Here is a 15,534-nt window from a genome sequence, read left to right as displayed (position 1 = left end):
CCCTTTGATTGTAGGTGAACTATAAATCCCAGCAACTGCAACTCCCAAATATCAAGATTCTATTTCCCCCAAACTCTGAGGATGCTTGCCATAGATGCAGGTGAAACGTCAGGAGAAAATGCCTCTAGAACATGGCCATACAGCCCGAAAAAACCCACAAAAACCTAGAACATGACTGGTTATTTATACAGATGTATGTATGATAGTCTCTTCCTGCGCACCGTGCCTGAGGTCCTCTGTCTGCTTCTCCTCCTCTGCAGGGAGGGCGCAAAGACCGGCCTGGGGTTCAAGAAGGCGTCCGCCAACACCCCGATTGACTACGCGGAGCTGCTGCAGCACTTTGAGAAGGTCCAGAACAAGCACTTGCAGGTCCGGCACCAGCGAGCCGCTCGGGGGGACACCCTGGACCGGAGGGGCCTCTTCTGAAGGCCGGGACATCCTTCCTCCTGGTTGAAGGGACCAACGCGGAAGGCCGTGGGGCCAAAAGGATGCCACTGAAGGGACCCCCCTTTGAGAAGATGGCCCTTCGCCCCACAAACCAAGCAGCAGAGGCCTCAACCTTGCCTGATGGTGGCCAGTAGCCTTGCTGTGGCCACCAGAGGAGAGGGGAAGGCACGTGGGTGGAGTGGGGACACTTCGTGGGCGTGCGTGGATGCACCTGGCACCGGGCACAAGCCTCACTCTGATCCCGCGTGTGGCTGCATACCCCCCCCCCTTTCTCTCTCAGTGATGCATATACATGGACAAATAGAGCGCTGGGATGCGCACCCCCGAGGGCCTCTTTGTACGACCGTCAAAGTGTCCCTCGTCGGAATAAACGGATGGTCCGGAAACCCCTCTCCTTTGGCTCTGTGCACACTGGCCTCCTGCCCTGGATTGGGACCACCACAGGGGTGACTTCTTGCCTTGGGAGGAGGTGCCCCATGCCGAGGGGAAGGAGGAGGACGTGTCCCATCATCCATAGGCTGCCATGCCCTTTGGGGGGGGGGGGTGTCTTGGGCAGCCTTCTCCAAGCAAAACTAATAATAATAATAATAATAATAATAATAATAATAATAATAATGGGTTCTTGTAGGTTTTTTCGGGCTATATGGCCATGGTCTAGAGGCATTCTCTCCTGACGTTTTGCCTGCATCTATGGCAAGCATCCTGAGGATGCTTGCCATAGATGCAGGCAAAACGTCAGGAGAGAATGCCTCTAGACCATGGCCATATAGCCCGAAAAAACCTACAAGAACCCAGTGATTACGGCCATGAAAGCCTTCAACAACAATAACAATGTTTTATTTCTTACTCTCCTTGTGGCGGCTAAGGGCATAATTAAGACACATAAACATTGTAAACATTCCATAAATACACATGATTTAAATGTATTTCTATGCAATGCTTATCACAGAACAGAGATCCGGGACAAGTCATGAGCTTAAAATTCATTATTTGGACTGGCTGGGACATAAAGAATATATATTTGCATACACACATATATAAATACATGCACACACATACATAAACAAGTCGCTCCTGACACAAAAACACACACATACTTATGCATACACACACATATATATACACACACATATATAAACAAGTTGCTCCTGATACAAAAAAACACACATGCTTAAGCATACATGCATATACATACACACACACATAAACAAGTTGCTCCTGACACAAAAAAACATACAAACATATGCATACACACACATACATAAACAAGTTGCTCCTGACACAAAAAAACCACAAATACATATGGATACACACATATATACGCGCACACGCATACATCAAGTCACTCCTGTCACAAAAAAACATACATACATATTCATACACATATACATCCATATATATATATACACACACATACATAAGCACACATATGGAATATATATATGCACAAAAACACACACTTACATACACTTGAAAGTCCCCTAACCACTTTAAGTCTCCCTGTGAAGAGAAAAGGGGTATAAATGAAGATAATAACCACACACACACATATACACATATAGATCTCCCTATCTGCAGGGAAGAGAGAGAGAGAAAAAGATAGATAGATAGATAGATAGATAGATAGATAGATAGATAGATAGATAGATAGAGAAATGGATGGATGGATAGATAGAGAGAGAGAGAGAGAGAGAGAGAAATATAGATAGATAAATAGAGAGAGAGAGAGAAATAGATAGATACATAGATAGATAGGGATAGATAGAGAAATAGATGGATAGATAGAGAGATAGAGAGATGGATAGAAAGATAGAGAAGGATAGAGAGTGAGTGAGAGAGAGATGGATAGAGAAATTGATAGAGAGAGAGATGGACAGATAGATAGAGAAATAGAGAGAGAGATACATGGATGGATGGATGGAGAGAGGGATGGATGGATGGATGGATGGATGGATGGATGGATGGATGGATGGATGGATGGATGGATGGATGGAGAGGGGGTGGATGGAGAGAGGGATGGATGGAGAGAGAGGGATAGATGGAGAGAGAGAGATGGATGGATGGATGGATGGACAGACAGAGAAATAGATAGACACAGAGAGAAATAGATATATAGACAGAGAGAGAAATAGATATATAGACAGAAAGAGGGAGAAATAGAGAGAGATAGAGAAATAGATATATAGACAGAAAGAAAGAAATAGATAGATAGATAGATAGATAGATAGATAGATAGAGAAATAGATAGAGAAATAGATGGATAGAGAAATAGAGAAATAGATGGATAGAGAGAGAAATAGATAGATACATGGATGGATGGATGGATGGATGGAGGGGAATGGATGGATTGATAGATAGGTAGGTAGAGAAATAGATATATAGACACAGAGAGAGAAATAGATAGATAGCTGGATGGATGGATGGATGGATGGAGAAATGGATGGATGGATGGATGGAGAGAGGGGGGATGGATGGATAGATAGATAGAGAAATAGATATATAGACAGACAGATAGAGAGAAATAGATTAGATTAGATAGATAGATAGATAGATAGATAGATAGATAGATAGATAGATAGATAAGATAAGATAAGGTAGGTAGGTAGGTAGATAGATAGATAGATAGATAGATAGATAGATAATCCCTCTCCTTTGGAAGCCTGATGGGTTCTTCAACTGAGGCTGAGCTTGCAATTTCACCCCTTAACTGGAGGGACAGGAAAAGCAAAGCAAGAGTGGAACCCTTCAGAGGAAGGAAGGAAGGAAGGAGACTCCTGATGGGCCTGCGTTAGAGTCTCGGGAGCGGCCCTTCCCCTCCCTGGGATCCTTGGATTATGGAATCGTTGGCTTGTTGCGGAAACAAGAACTGGACATCCCGCTTCAGTGGGCGGAGGCCCCTTTCCCCCAGGATAATAGTGACACTTCCAGGAGGAGATTTCCCTTCCTAGGAGCAGATTTCTCACACTTCCTGTTGTCGCAGCCCTGTTGTTCTTAACTAGGGGTCGTTTGTAAGTCAGGACAGCCTGTTTTTCCAGCCTAAGAATGAATGGGATGCAGAAAATAACAACAACAATAACAACAACAACAACGCAGCCTTGAATCCCACCTGGAACCCTCCTCCCCAGGCAGCCTTCCATAAGGCCATCCAGTCCAACCTGATTCTTTCTGCCAGGCAGAGAAAACACCATCAAAGCCCTCCCTACAGATGGCCATCAAGCATAATAATAATAATAATAATAATAATAATAATAATAATAATAATATTTTCCTAAGAGTTGGAAGAGGCCCCAAGGGCCATCCAGTCCAACCCCCCCCCCCCTTTATTCTGCCAGGAAGGGATGTCAACATCCAAGCCATCCCAAGAGATGACCATCCAGCCTAATAATATAATAGTATAATAATATTAATATATATCATAGAATTATAATATAATGTGTGTGTGTATATATATATATATATATATACACACATAATATGATATAATTATATTATTATATATTATATAATAATATAATAATATATTATTGTATAATGCATAATAATATTATTATGTATTATACAATATTACAATAATAGCAGAATCCTAGGCTTGGAAAGGGACCCCAACCCCCTTTTTTTAAGCCAGGCAAGGGGGAAAGGCACCATGCAATCCCTCTGGCAACATCCAAACCCTCCCAACAGATGGTCAGCCAGCCTAATAATGTAATAGTATAATAATAATTATAATTTATATATATATATTATCAGATTGATAGGCTTAGAAGAGACCCCACCCCCCTTTGTTTTGATTCCAGGCAAGGGGGAAAGGCACCATGCAATCCCTCTGGCAACATCCAAACCCTCCCAACAGATAGCCAGCCAGCCTAATAATAATATTATATATATATATATATATATATATATATATATATATATATATATAATATAGCAGAATGCTAGGCTTGGAAGGGACCCTAACCTTCCTTTTTATGCCAGGCAATCCCTCTGGCAACATCCAAACCCTCCCAACAGATGGCCGGCCAGCCTAATAATATACTAGTATAATAATATTATTATATATTATACAATAAAAGCAGAATGCTAGGCTGGGAAGGGACCCCAACCCCACCTTTTATAGTCAGGCAAGGGGAAATAATATAATAATAATAATAATAATAATAATATATATAATTTTATAATAATATTATAATAATAGCAGAATCCTAGGCTGGAAAGGGACCCCAAGCCCACTTTTTAATGTCAGGCAAGGGGGAATATAATGATGATGATGATAATAATAATAATAGTAAATATATATATATATATATACATATATAATAGCCGAATCCTAAGCTTGGAAGGGACCCCAACCCCCCTTTTTGATGCCAGGCAATCCCTCTGGCACCATCCAACCCTTCCCAACAGATGACCATCCAACCTATATAATAGTATAATATTATTATTATATATTATCTAATAATAGCAGAATGCTAGGCTTGGAAGGGACCTCCCCCACACCCCTTTGTTTGGATGCCAGGCAAGGGGAAAAGGCAGCAGGCCATTCCTTTGGAGAGATGTCCCAAAGCAGGCAAGGGGTGTGGCGGGGCTTAGGACCCTGCGGCGGAGTTTCCCTGGCCTTCCTGGCGTCACGTGGGCGGGGGGCTCTCCTCCCTCCCTCCCTCCCTCTTGCGTGTCCCCGCCCCCTCGTGTCCCACGTGACGTGTCCCCGCCCCCCTCGCTCCCCGCCTGCTGCTGCTTCTGCGCCTGCGCCGCCCTCCTTAGCTGGCTCTTGGCTGGTCTCACTCTGAGGAGAACGAAGGAGAAGGCTCTCTGTGAGGGGAATGGCGGGCCGGCGGTGAGCGAGGCAGGCAGGCAGGCAGGCAAGAAGGCCGGGCCCTTGCCCTCGCTGGCTGCTTCTCTCTCCGGCCATGGAGGGCGCCTCCTCGTCCCCGGCGGCGGCGGCAGCGGCGGAGCGCGAGTGCGGGGCGCTGGGCGGGCTCTTCCAGGCCATCCTCAACGACATGAAGGTAGAGACTCCGGCTAAGGGAGGGTTAAAAGGGGGCGGGGCTTACAACAAAGGGCACGCCCACTCCCTCACAAAGGGGCGGGGCCGCACCCCCTCCCCACGGAAAGAGGAGGAGGGGGAGACCCAAAGGACAGCCAGCCCAACCCTCTCCAAACCCTCCAGGCAGATGGCCATCCACTCTCTGCTTCATCATCATCATAATACTCAGGCAACCTGGAAACCCTGCTTCAGAATAATAATAATAATAATAATAATTATTATTATTATTATTATTATTATTATTATTATTGAATCCTAGAATTGGAAGGGCCATCCAGCCCAGCCCCCTTCTACCATGCAGGAAAGGCACACTGCAAACCCTCCCGACAGATGGCCATCCAGCCCAACCCTCTCCAAACCCTCCAGGCAGATGGCCATCCGCTCTCTGCTTCATCATCATCATCATAATCAGGCACACTGCAAACCCTGCTTCATGATAGTTGTTATTGTTGTTGTTATAGAAGCCCAGAGTTGGAAGGCACCCAGCCCAGCCCCCTTCTGCCATGCAGGAAAGGCACCCTCCCAACAGATGGCCATCCACCCCCTGCTTAAGAATAATAGTAATCATGAAGTCCTAGAATTGGAAGGGAGCCCCCAAGGTCATCCAGCCCAACCCCCCTTCTGCCATGCAGGAAACGCACAATCTAATCCCACTTAAAAGGGACCCCCAAGAGCCGCCCAGCCTCTACTTAGTAATAGCCTAGGGTTGGAAGGGACCCCAAAGGCCACCTAGCCCAGCCCCCTGTTCTGCTCTTCAAGGAAAGGCACAATCCAAACCCTCCCAGCAGATGGCCATCCATCTCCTGCTTAAGAATAATAGCAATCGTAGAATCCTAGACTTGGAAGGGACCCCCAAAGGCCACCTCAGCCCAGCCCCCTATTCTGCCCTGTAAGGAAAGCATAATCCAAACCCTCCCAACAGATGGCCATCCATCCATCCCCTATACCATCTATCATTATTATATTATATTATACCATCAATTACTATTACCATCTAAAATAGTAATTGTATAATCTTAGAATTGGAAGGGACTCCCAAGGGCCATCCAGTCCAGCCCCCTTCTGCCATGCAGGAGAGGCACAATCCAAACCCTCCCAACAGATGGCCATCCAGCCTCTACTTAATAATAGCCTAGTGTTGAAAGCGACCCCCAAAGGCCACCCAGCCCAGCCCAGCCCCCTTTCTGCTTTGCAAGGAGAACACAATCTAATCCCTCCCAACAGATGGCCATCAATCCCTACACCATCTATAATTATCATATTATATTATGCCATCAAAAACACCATCTAAAATAGTAATTTCACCATCTAAAATAGTAATTGTAGAATCCTAGAATTGGAAGGGACCCCCAAGGGATATCCAGTCCAGCCCCCTATTCTGCTCTGCAAGGAGAACACAATCCAAATCCTCTTGACAGATGGCCATCCAGCCTCTACTTAGTAATAGCCTAGGGTTGGAAACGACCCCCAAAGGCCACCCAGCCCAGCCCCCTGTTCTGTTCTGCATAGAAAGCACACAGTCCAAACCCTCCCAGTAGATGGCCATCCAGCCTCTACTTAATAATCGACCCCCAAAGGACACCCAGCCCAGCCCCCTGTTCTGCACTGCGAGGAAAGCACAATCTAATCCCTCCCAGCAGATGGCCATCTACTCCCTGCTTAAGAATAATAGTTATTGTAGAATCCTAGACTTGGAAGGAACCCCCAAAGGACACCCAGCCCAGCCCCCTATTCTCTCTTCAAGGAAAGGCACAATCCAAACCCTCCCAGCAGATGGCCATCCACTCCCTGCTTAAGAATAATAGTAATCGTAGAATCTTAGAACCGGAAGGGGCTCCCAAGGGCCATCCCAGTCCAGCCCCCTTTCTGCCATGCCGGAACAGCACAGACCAACCCCTCCCAGCAGATGGCCATCCAGCCCAACCCTCTTTCTGATATAAAGCACCATCCAAAACCTCCAGACAGGTGGCCATCATCCGCCTTCTGCTTCATCATATTATGATTATTCTATAATCCTAGAGTTGGAAGGGACCCTCAAAGGCCGCCCAGCCCAGCCCCCTATTCTGCTCTGCAGGGAAAGCACAATCGAATCCCTCCCAACAGATGGCCATCCATCCCCTGCTTAAGAATAATAGTAATTGTAGAATCTTAGAATTGGAAGGGACCCCCAAAGGCTACCCAGTCCAGCCCCCTATTCTGCTCTGCAAGGAAAGCACAATCTAATCCCTCCCAACAGATGGCCATCCATCCCCTTATACCATCTGTAATTATTATATTATATTATAGCACCAATTACTAATACCATCTATAATAGTAATTGTAGAATCTGAGAATTGGGAGGGACTCCCAGGGGCCACACCCTTTCTGCTCTGCAAGGAAAGCACAATCCAAACCCTCCCAACAGATGTCCATCCAGCCTCTACTTAATAATAGCCTAGGTTTGGAAGGGACCCCCCCCCCCAAGGGCCATCCAGTCCAGCCTCCTTTTCTGCTCTGCAAGGAAAGGCACAATCCAAACCCTCCCAACAGATGGCCATCCATCCCCTGCTTAGGAATAATCGTAATCAAAGAATCCTAGAGTTGGAAGGACCCCCAAAGGCCACCCAGACCAGCCCCCAATCTGCTATGCAGCGGAATCCAAAAGCACAATCTAATCCCTCCCAGCAGATGACCATCCAGCCTCTACTTAATAATTATCATTATAGAATCCTAGGGTTAGGAGGGACACCCACGGGCCATCCAGTCCAAACGTGTTCTGCCATAAAGCACAATCCAAACCCTCCAGACAGGCGGCCATCCTGCCTCTGCTCATCCAGTCCAACCACCTTCTGCCCCAAAGGAAAAGCACAATCAAAGCACCCCCAACAGATGATTAGCCTCTGCTTAATAATTGTAATAGCAATAGAATCCTTGAGTGGGAAGGGACCCCCAAAGGCTATCCAGTCCAACCCCCTTCTGTCATAAAGCACAATTCAAACCTTCCTGACAGGTGGCCATCCCGTCTCTGCTCAATTATAGTACTAATAATTATTATTATTCTAGAAGGCAAGGTTGGGAGGGATCCCCCAAAGCCACCCAGTCCAACCCCCTTCTGCCATGTAGGGAAGGCACAATCCAAACCCTCCCAACAGATGGTCATCCATCCCCTGCTGGATATAATAATAATAATAATAATAATAATAATAATAATAATAATAATAGTAACAGTAATTGTAGAATCTTAGAGTTGGAAGGGACCCCAAAAGCCATCCAGTCCAGTTCCCTTTCTGCTGTGCAGCACAATCCAAATTCTCCTGTAGATGGTCATTCCCCCTCTACTTAAAAATAATTATTGTTATTGAATCCTAGAGTCAAGAGGGACCCCCAGTGGCCATCCAGTCCAACCCCCTTCCTGCCCGAAAGGAAAAGCACAAGCAAAGCACACCCAACAGATGGCCTATGCTTAATAACAATAATTATTGTTGAATCCTAGGCTTAGGACAGACCCTCAAAGACCATCCAGCCCAACCCCTTTTGTGCTATAAATATCCAAACCCTCCCAACAGATGGCCATCCAGCCTCTACTTAAGAGAGACTTGGGGCGGCTTCCATGTGTTCTCTTCTAGGTCAGGACCCTTTCCAAATGTGTATATTTCCCATTAAAACCTTAGGTCCCAAAGCAGCATCTTTTTCGTTCCCAAGATGTGCTTCCTAATCAGTGTGGCCTACATTTGGGTGTCCCTCCCCTGCATGTCCCGGTTTTTCTGTCCTATCTTGACTCCCGCATCTCAGCTTTGGAGCCCAGGCAGAGATGCAAAGGCAGTTGTGGTCTCAAGTAACGTCTCACGAACTCTGGTTGCGTTCCTACCTGGGGAAAATGGGTTTGGCCTGTGGTTTGTCCAATGCTGGGGGGTGCTGGGCTTCCTGGTTGTCCATACTCCCCATTTCCTTCCAACAGGGCATGATGGGAACTCACCTGGGCTGAGTTCATGCTGGAAGTATTGCCCGCGTGAGCTCTGTTTACCTGTAGTTTGTACTTTGCTGCTAACAACCCCCCCCCCCCCCCAAATTGCTTATGTAGGTTCATAGTGTGTTAAACCCCTGTGCTGGCAGGACTGAAGACTGACAGGTCGCAGGTTCGAATCTGGGAAGAGCACGGATGAGCTCCCTCTATCAGCTCCAGCTCCTCATGCGGGGGCATGAAAGAAACCTCCCACAAGGATGATAAAACATCTAAACATCCGGGCAATATCCCGTGGGCAACATCCTTGCAGACAGCCAATTCTCTCACACCAGAAACGACTTGCAGTTTCTCAAGTCACTCATGACACGACAAAATACTAATAATAATAATAATAAAAATAATAATAATAATGTATTGTCGAAGGCTTTCATGGCTGGAATCACTCAGTTCTTGTGGGTTTTTTCGGGCTATATGGCCATGTTCTAGAGGCATTTCTCCTGACGTTTCGCCTGCATCTGCTTAAGCTTTGGATTTGGAAGGGACCCCCAAAGACCATCCACTCCAGCCCAGCTTAAGCGGCTGAGGGGGAAAAGGAAAGGGCCTGAGGCTGTGAGGATGCTTGCCATAGATGCAGGCGAAACGTCAGGAGAGAATGCCTCTAGAACATGGCCATATAGCCCGAAAAAACCCACAAGAACTGAATAATAATAATAATAATAATTGGGAGAGCTGCAGAGCACCTTCTCAAGAGGACCGGCCAAAGTTGTGTTTGTCGGTTTTGTCGAAAGGTTTGTTTATTTATTTGTATTTATTTACTATATTTGTATACCGCCCTTCTCAGCCCTCAGGTGAGAAGGTTTCTGTGTTGTCCTCAAACTGTGGCCCGGGGGCTGGATGCGGCCCTCCAAGGTCATTTACCCGGCCCTCGCTCAGGGTCAACCGAAGTCTGAAACGTCTTGAAATCACACAACAACAACAACAACAACAACAACAACAACCCTATCTCATCAGCCAAAAGCAGGCTCACACTTCCCATTGAAATACCAATAAGTTTATATTTGTCAAAACGGTTATTCATTTTAATTATTGTATTGTTTTAAGTGTTTTTTGCACTACAAATAAGATATGTGCAATGTGCACAGGAATTTATTCATGTTTTTTTCAAACTATAATCCAGCCCTCCAACAGTTTGAGGGACTGTGACCTGGCCCTCTGTTTACAAAGTTTGTGCACCCCTGTTGTAAGGCTTTTGCGCGACCTACAACAAAACTAGTTTTACCCACAATATTTATTGATGTGTTGCCCTTTCTTGTTAACACTTTTGCCAGGCTTACAGTGTTTACAAACACGACGTAAACATCCTCAAAGCAAAGTTGGGGGAGTTGTCAAGCTACCCCCCAAAAAATATAGATATTCAAGGCCATCTGTATGCGCGACAGATCTGGATGAAGTCATTGCGACCCCAAAGCGTTGGTTCCAAGCCAGGCTCCATCCAGCTCCGTGCCAGAGTGAATCAATGCTGGGGGCCGGTGGGGAGGTGGGGGGGGCACAACAGGAAGTGAGATCAATCTTCCCCTCGGAAGGGGAATTCAGCCCTGAAAGAGCCATCCCGCAGGGGCTGCACCCCCAATCCTCGTTCCCACAACAAGCCACATTTTGCAATATCCAGTTCTCCCAGGGAGACAAAAAGTGAGGTGGGGTCTTCTGAACGGGAGCAAAGGAAACGCCACAGGAGTGTGTACCCTCCCCTATGCCATCCAAAGTGTGTGTGTGTGTGTATATAAAACCCCGCTCCGCAGGGGCTGCACCCCCAATCCTCGTTCCCACAACAAGCCACGTTTTGCAATATCCAGTTCTCTCAAGGACAGAAAGTGAGGTGGGGTATTCTGAACGGGAACAAAGGAAACGCCACAGGAGTGTGTACCCTCCCCTATGCCATCCAAAGTGTGTGTGTGTGTGTGTGTGTGTGTGTATGTGTGTATAAGACCCCAGGTTAAACTGCTGAGCTGCTGAACTTGCTGACCAAAAGGTTGGCGGTTTGAATCCAGGGAGCGATGTAAGCTCCCACTGTTAGCCACAGCTTCTGTCAACCTAGCAGTTCAAAAACATGCAAATGTGAGTAGATCAATAGGTACTGCTCTTGAGTTCGGAGTAGAGCAACTGCTTTGGAAGATGGTGGTCAGGCATCTGGACAATGTGACCGGTCCAGCGGAGTTGATGGGGGAGGACCATCACTTCAATGCTGGTGGTCTTTGCTTCTTCCAGCACGCTGACGTTTGTCCACTTGTCTTCCCAAGAGATTTGTAGGATTTTCCGGAGGCAGCGCTGATGGAATCGTTCCAGGAGTTGCATGTGATGTCTGTAGACAGTCCACGTTTCTTAGGTGTAGAGCAGGGTTGGGAGGGAAATAGCTTTATAAACAAGCCCCTTGGTCTCCCAAACACTCTCTGCTTCATTTGGGAAAATGCTGCACTCGCAGAGGTCAGGCGGTGTTGAATTTCAGTGTCAGTGTTGACGTCTGTAGACAGTCCATGTCTCGCAGGCGTATAGCAGGGTTGGGAGGACAATAGCTTTATAAACAAGCACCTTGGTCTTCCTACGGATGTCCCGGTCTTCAAACACTCTCTGCTTCATTCGGAAAAATGCTGCACTCACAGAGCTCAGGTGGTGTTGTATTTCAGTGGCATTGTTGACTTTTGTGGAGAGGTGGCTGCCAAGGGAGCGGAAATGGTCCACATTTGACGTGTGACGTCTGTAGACAGTCCACGTTTCGCAGGTGTATAGCAGGGTTAGGAGGACAATAGCTTTATAGACAAGCACCTTGGTCTCCCTACGGATACACCTGTTCCAACTTACATACAAATCCAGCTTAAGAGCAAACCTACAGGACCTCTCTTGTTCCTAACTTGGGGACTGCCGGCGTTTTGAAAATGTCTTTAAAGTTGACTACAGACCAGTTCTGCAAGCCATAACTGAATCGTACACAGTCTCATAGTCCAAATTCCAATTCCACTTTGTCAGTCCTGTCAGTCCTAATCGTCTGATTGTCCTTACCTAGTTGTCAGATTGCCCAAAGGCCTGGTCCCACAACCACGTCTTTACTTTCCTCCTGAAGGAGAGGAGGGATGTTGATGCCCTAATTTCCCCCGGGAGTGAGTTCCACAGGTGAGGGGCCACTACCGAGGAGGCCCTGCTCCTCGTCCCCGCCAACCTCACTTGTGATAGCGATGGGGTCGTGAGCAGGGCCTCCCCAGATGATCTCAAACTCTGGGGTGGGACGTAGAGGGAGATGCGTTCGGACAGATACACTGGACCGGAACCGTATAGGGTTTTGTAGGTCAAAACCAGCACCTTGAATTGTGCTCGGAACTGGACCGGCAGCCAGTGGAGATGACACAACAGGGGGGTGGTGTGCTCCCTGTATGACGCTCCAGTGAGTAGTCTGGTTGCCGCTCGCTGGACCAATTGAAGTTTCCAAACAGTCTTCAAGGGCAACCCCACGTAGGGTGCGTTGCAGTAGTCTATTTGGGATGTAACAAGAGTTGGCTCCACTGGAGAAGAGGCCAGGCCTCTTCGTTGTGGGAGTTCTGTGTGCCACATTTGGTTCAATTCCATCATTGGTGGAGTTCAGAATGCTCTTTGATTGTAGGTGAACTATACATCCCAGTGACTCGCATATGTCAAGGTCTATTTTCCCCCCAAGAGCGCCCCGGGCAAAACCAACTATAACGCAAATGCTTACTTTGCATAAGTGTTGAGCCGCCCCTGGTTGCAGCAAACTGGGTTTTCGTGGGAGTTCAGTGTGCCACATTTGGTTCAATTCCATCATTGGTGGAGTTCAGAATGCTCTTTGATTGTAGGTGAACTATACAGCCCAGTAACTCGCATATGTCAAGGTCTATTTTCCCCCAAGAGCGCCTCAAGAGTGCCCCGGGCAAAACCAACTATAACGCGAAGGCTTACTTTGCGTAAGGGTTGAGCCGCCCATGGTCGCAGCCAACTGGGTTTTCGTGGGAGTTCAGTGTGTTCAATTCCATCATTGGTGGAGTTCAGAATGCTCTTTGATTGTAGGTGAACTATACATCCCAGTGACTCGCATATGTCAAGGTCTATTTTCCCCCCAAGAGCGCCCCGGGCAAAACCAACTATAACGCAAATGCTTACTTTGCATAAGTGTTGAGCCGCCCCTGGTTGCAGCAAACTGGGTTTTCGTGGGAGTTCAGTGTGCCACATTTGGTTCAATTCCATCATTGGTGGAGTTCAGAATGCTCTTTGATTGTAGGTGAACTATACAGCCCAGTAACTCGCATATGTCAAGGTCTATTTTCCCCCAAGAGCGCCTCAAGAGTGCCCCGGGCAAAACCAACTATAACGCGAAGGCTTACTTTGCGTAAGGGTTGAGCCGCCCATGGTCGCAGCCAACTGGGTTTTCGTGGGAGTTCAGTGTGTTCAATTCCATCATTGGTGGAGTTCAGAATGCTCTTTGATTGTAGGTGAACTATACATCCCAGTGACTCGCATATGTCAAGGTCTATTTTCCCCCCAAGAGCGCCCCGGGCAAAACCAACTATAACGCAAATGCTTACTTTGCATAAGTGTTGAGCCGCCCCTGGTTGCAGCAAACTGGGTTTTCGTGGGAGTTCAGTGTGCCACATTTGGTTCAATTCCATCATTGGTGGAGTTCAGAATGCTCTTTGATTGTAGGTGAACTATACATCCCAGTGACTCGCATATGTCAAGGTCTATTTTCCCCCCAAGAGCGCCCCGGGCAAAACCAACTATAACGCAAATGCTTACTTTGCATAAGTGTTGAGCCGCCCCTGGTTGCAGCAAACTGGGTTTTCGTGGGAGTTCAGTGTGCCACATTTGGTTCAATTCCATCATTGGTGGAGTTCAGAATGCTCTTTGATTGTAGGTGAACTATACATCCCAGTGACTCGCATATGTCAAGGTCTATTTTCCCCCCAAGAGCGCCCCGGGCAAAACCAACTATAACGCAAATGCTTACTTTGCATAAGTGTTGAGCCGCCCCTGGTTGCAGCAAACTGGGTTTTCGTGGGAGTTCAGTGTGCCACATTTGGTTCAATTCCATCATTGGTGGAGTTCAGAATGCTCTTTGATTGTAGGTGAACTATACATCCCAGTAACTCGCATATGTCAAGGTCCGTTTTCCCCCAAGAGCGCCCCGGGCAAAACCAACTATAACGCGAGTGCTTACTTTGCGTAATGGGTGAGCCGCCCCTGGTCGCAGCCAACTGGGCCCATCCTGTCTGGAGTCTAACACCACGCTGTCTCCTTCATAAGTGGATGGCTGGAACCAAAACAGCCGTTGTCATCTGGTTTGGAGCATGTGGGTGGAGCGGTTGGAAGAAAGTGGTGCCTTGCATTATGGAACGGGGTGGGGTCCGTGCTCACCTTGGTTTGCCCCAGCTCAAGGAGACCTGTTGGGTCGGTTGCTGAATGCGGATTCAAGGTGCCTCTAATTCCTTGGCCTGTTTTGGGGAGACGAATTGCTCTTCTTCAGGCCTGAATGTGCCCTGACCTCCCCTTGATGGTCACCCTATGGGAAGGGGCTTCTCTGGGACCCTCTTTAGATAGGGCTCCACAACCAATGTGTGTTTCGTGGATGGTTTCGTGGGAGAGCCAGGGGTCATCTCGTGCTGGGCGGGAGTCTTGTCTTCTCTCCTTCTGGGCACCCCTAAAAACAGGGAGAGCCAGCCGTGTGCCTGCCAACACGCTTGTGCCTGTGCGCATGAGGCTGGGATGCTTGCGCCACGGGAGCTGCCCTCCTTGGCAAGGGTTCTGTGGACCACGGGAAGGGCAATCAGAGGACAGCAGTACCAAGAGCACTGCTGTCCTCTGAGGTGGGCAGGCTCTGTGTATGTTTCCACGTGTTTATGTAAGAGAGGGAGAGCGGGGGAGCCCTCTTGCAAGGAATGGGGGCCTTCCTCGGTGCCAAGGGGTGGGGCTGGGAGGCCTTGGGAGTCGGAAGTGGATTGGCTGCCGTGGGGGCGGGTGGGGTGGCGGAGGCTTTTCTGCTACTCCAGACCAGGGAAACACTGACCTACCTTCCTTCTTTTCTTTCCTTCCTTCTCCTTCC

The 15,534-nt window shown here is 47.6% G+C and overlaps 2 protein-coding genes across 5 annotated transcripts in view; both read left to right on the top strand.

Moving 5' to 3' along the window:
- Positions 1-501, top strand: part of VAC14 (VAC14 component of PIKFYVE complex) — a 97,717-nt gene extending 97,216 nt beyond the window's left edge. The window contains exon 19 of the mRNA XM_067470896.1: positions 261-501. Coding sequence (XP_067326997.1) covers positions 261-426 — 166 coding nt within the window. The 3' untranslated portion in view covers positions 427-501. The remainder of the gene's footprint in view (positions 1-260) is intronic.
- Positions 502-5,287: 4,786 nt separating this feature from the next.
- Positions 5,288-15,534, top strand: part of MTSS2 (MTSS I-BAR domain containing 2) — a 69,022-nt gene continuing 58,775 nt past the window's right edge. For all 4 annotated transcript variants that reach the window (XM_067470901.1, XM_067470900.1, XM_067470899.1 and 1 more), the window contains exon 1: positions 5,288-5,453. In XM_067470901.1, coding sequence (XP_067327002.1) covers positions 5,355-5,453 — 99 coding nt within the window. In that variant the 5' untranslated portion in view covers positions 5,288-5,354. The remainder of the gene's footprint in view (positions 5,454-15,534) is intronic.

The sequence above is a fragment of the Anolis sagrei genome, chromosome 8 (genome assembly GCF_037176765.1).
Source record: "Anolis sagrei isolate rAnoSag1 chromosome 8, rAnoSag1.mat, whole genome shotgun sequence".
NCBI classification, from domain to species: Eukaryota; Metazoa; Chordata; class Lepidosauria; order Squamata; family Dactyloidae; genus Anolis; species Anolis sagrei.
This window is presented reverse-complemented; position numbering and strand designations above follow the sequence as displayed.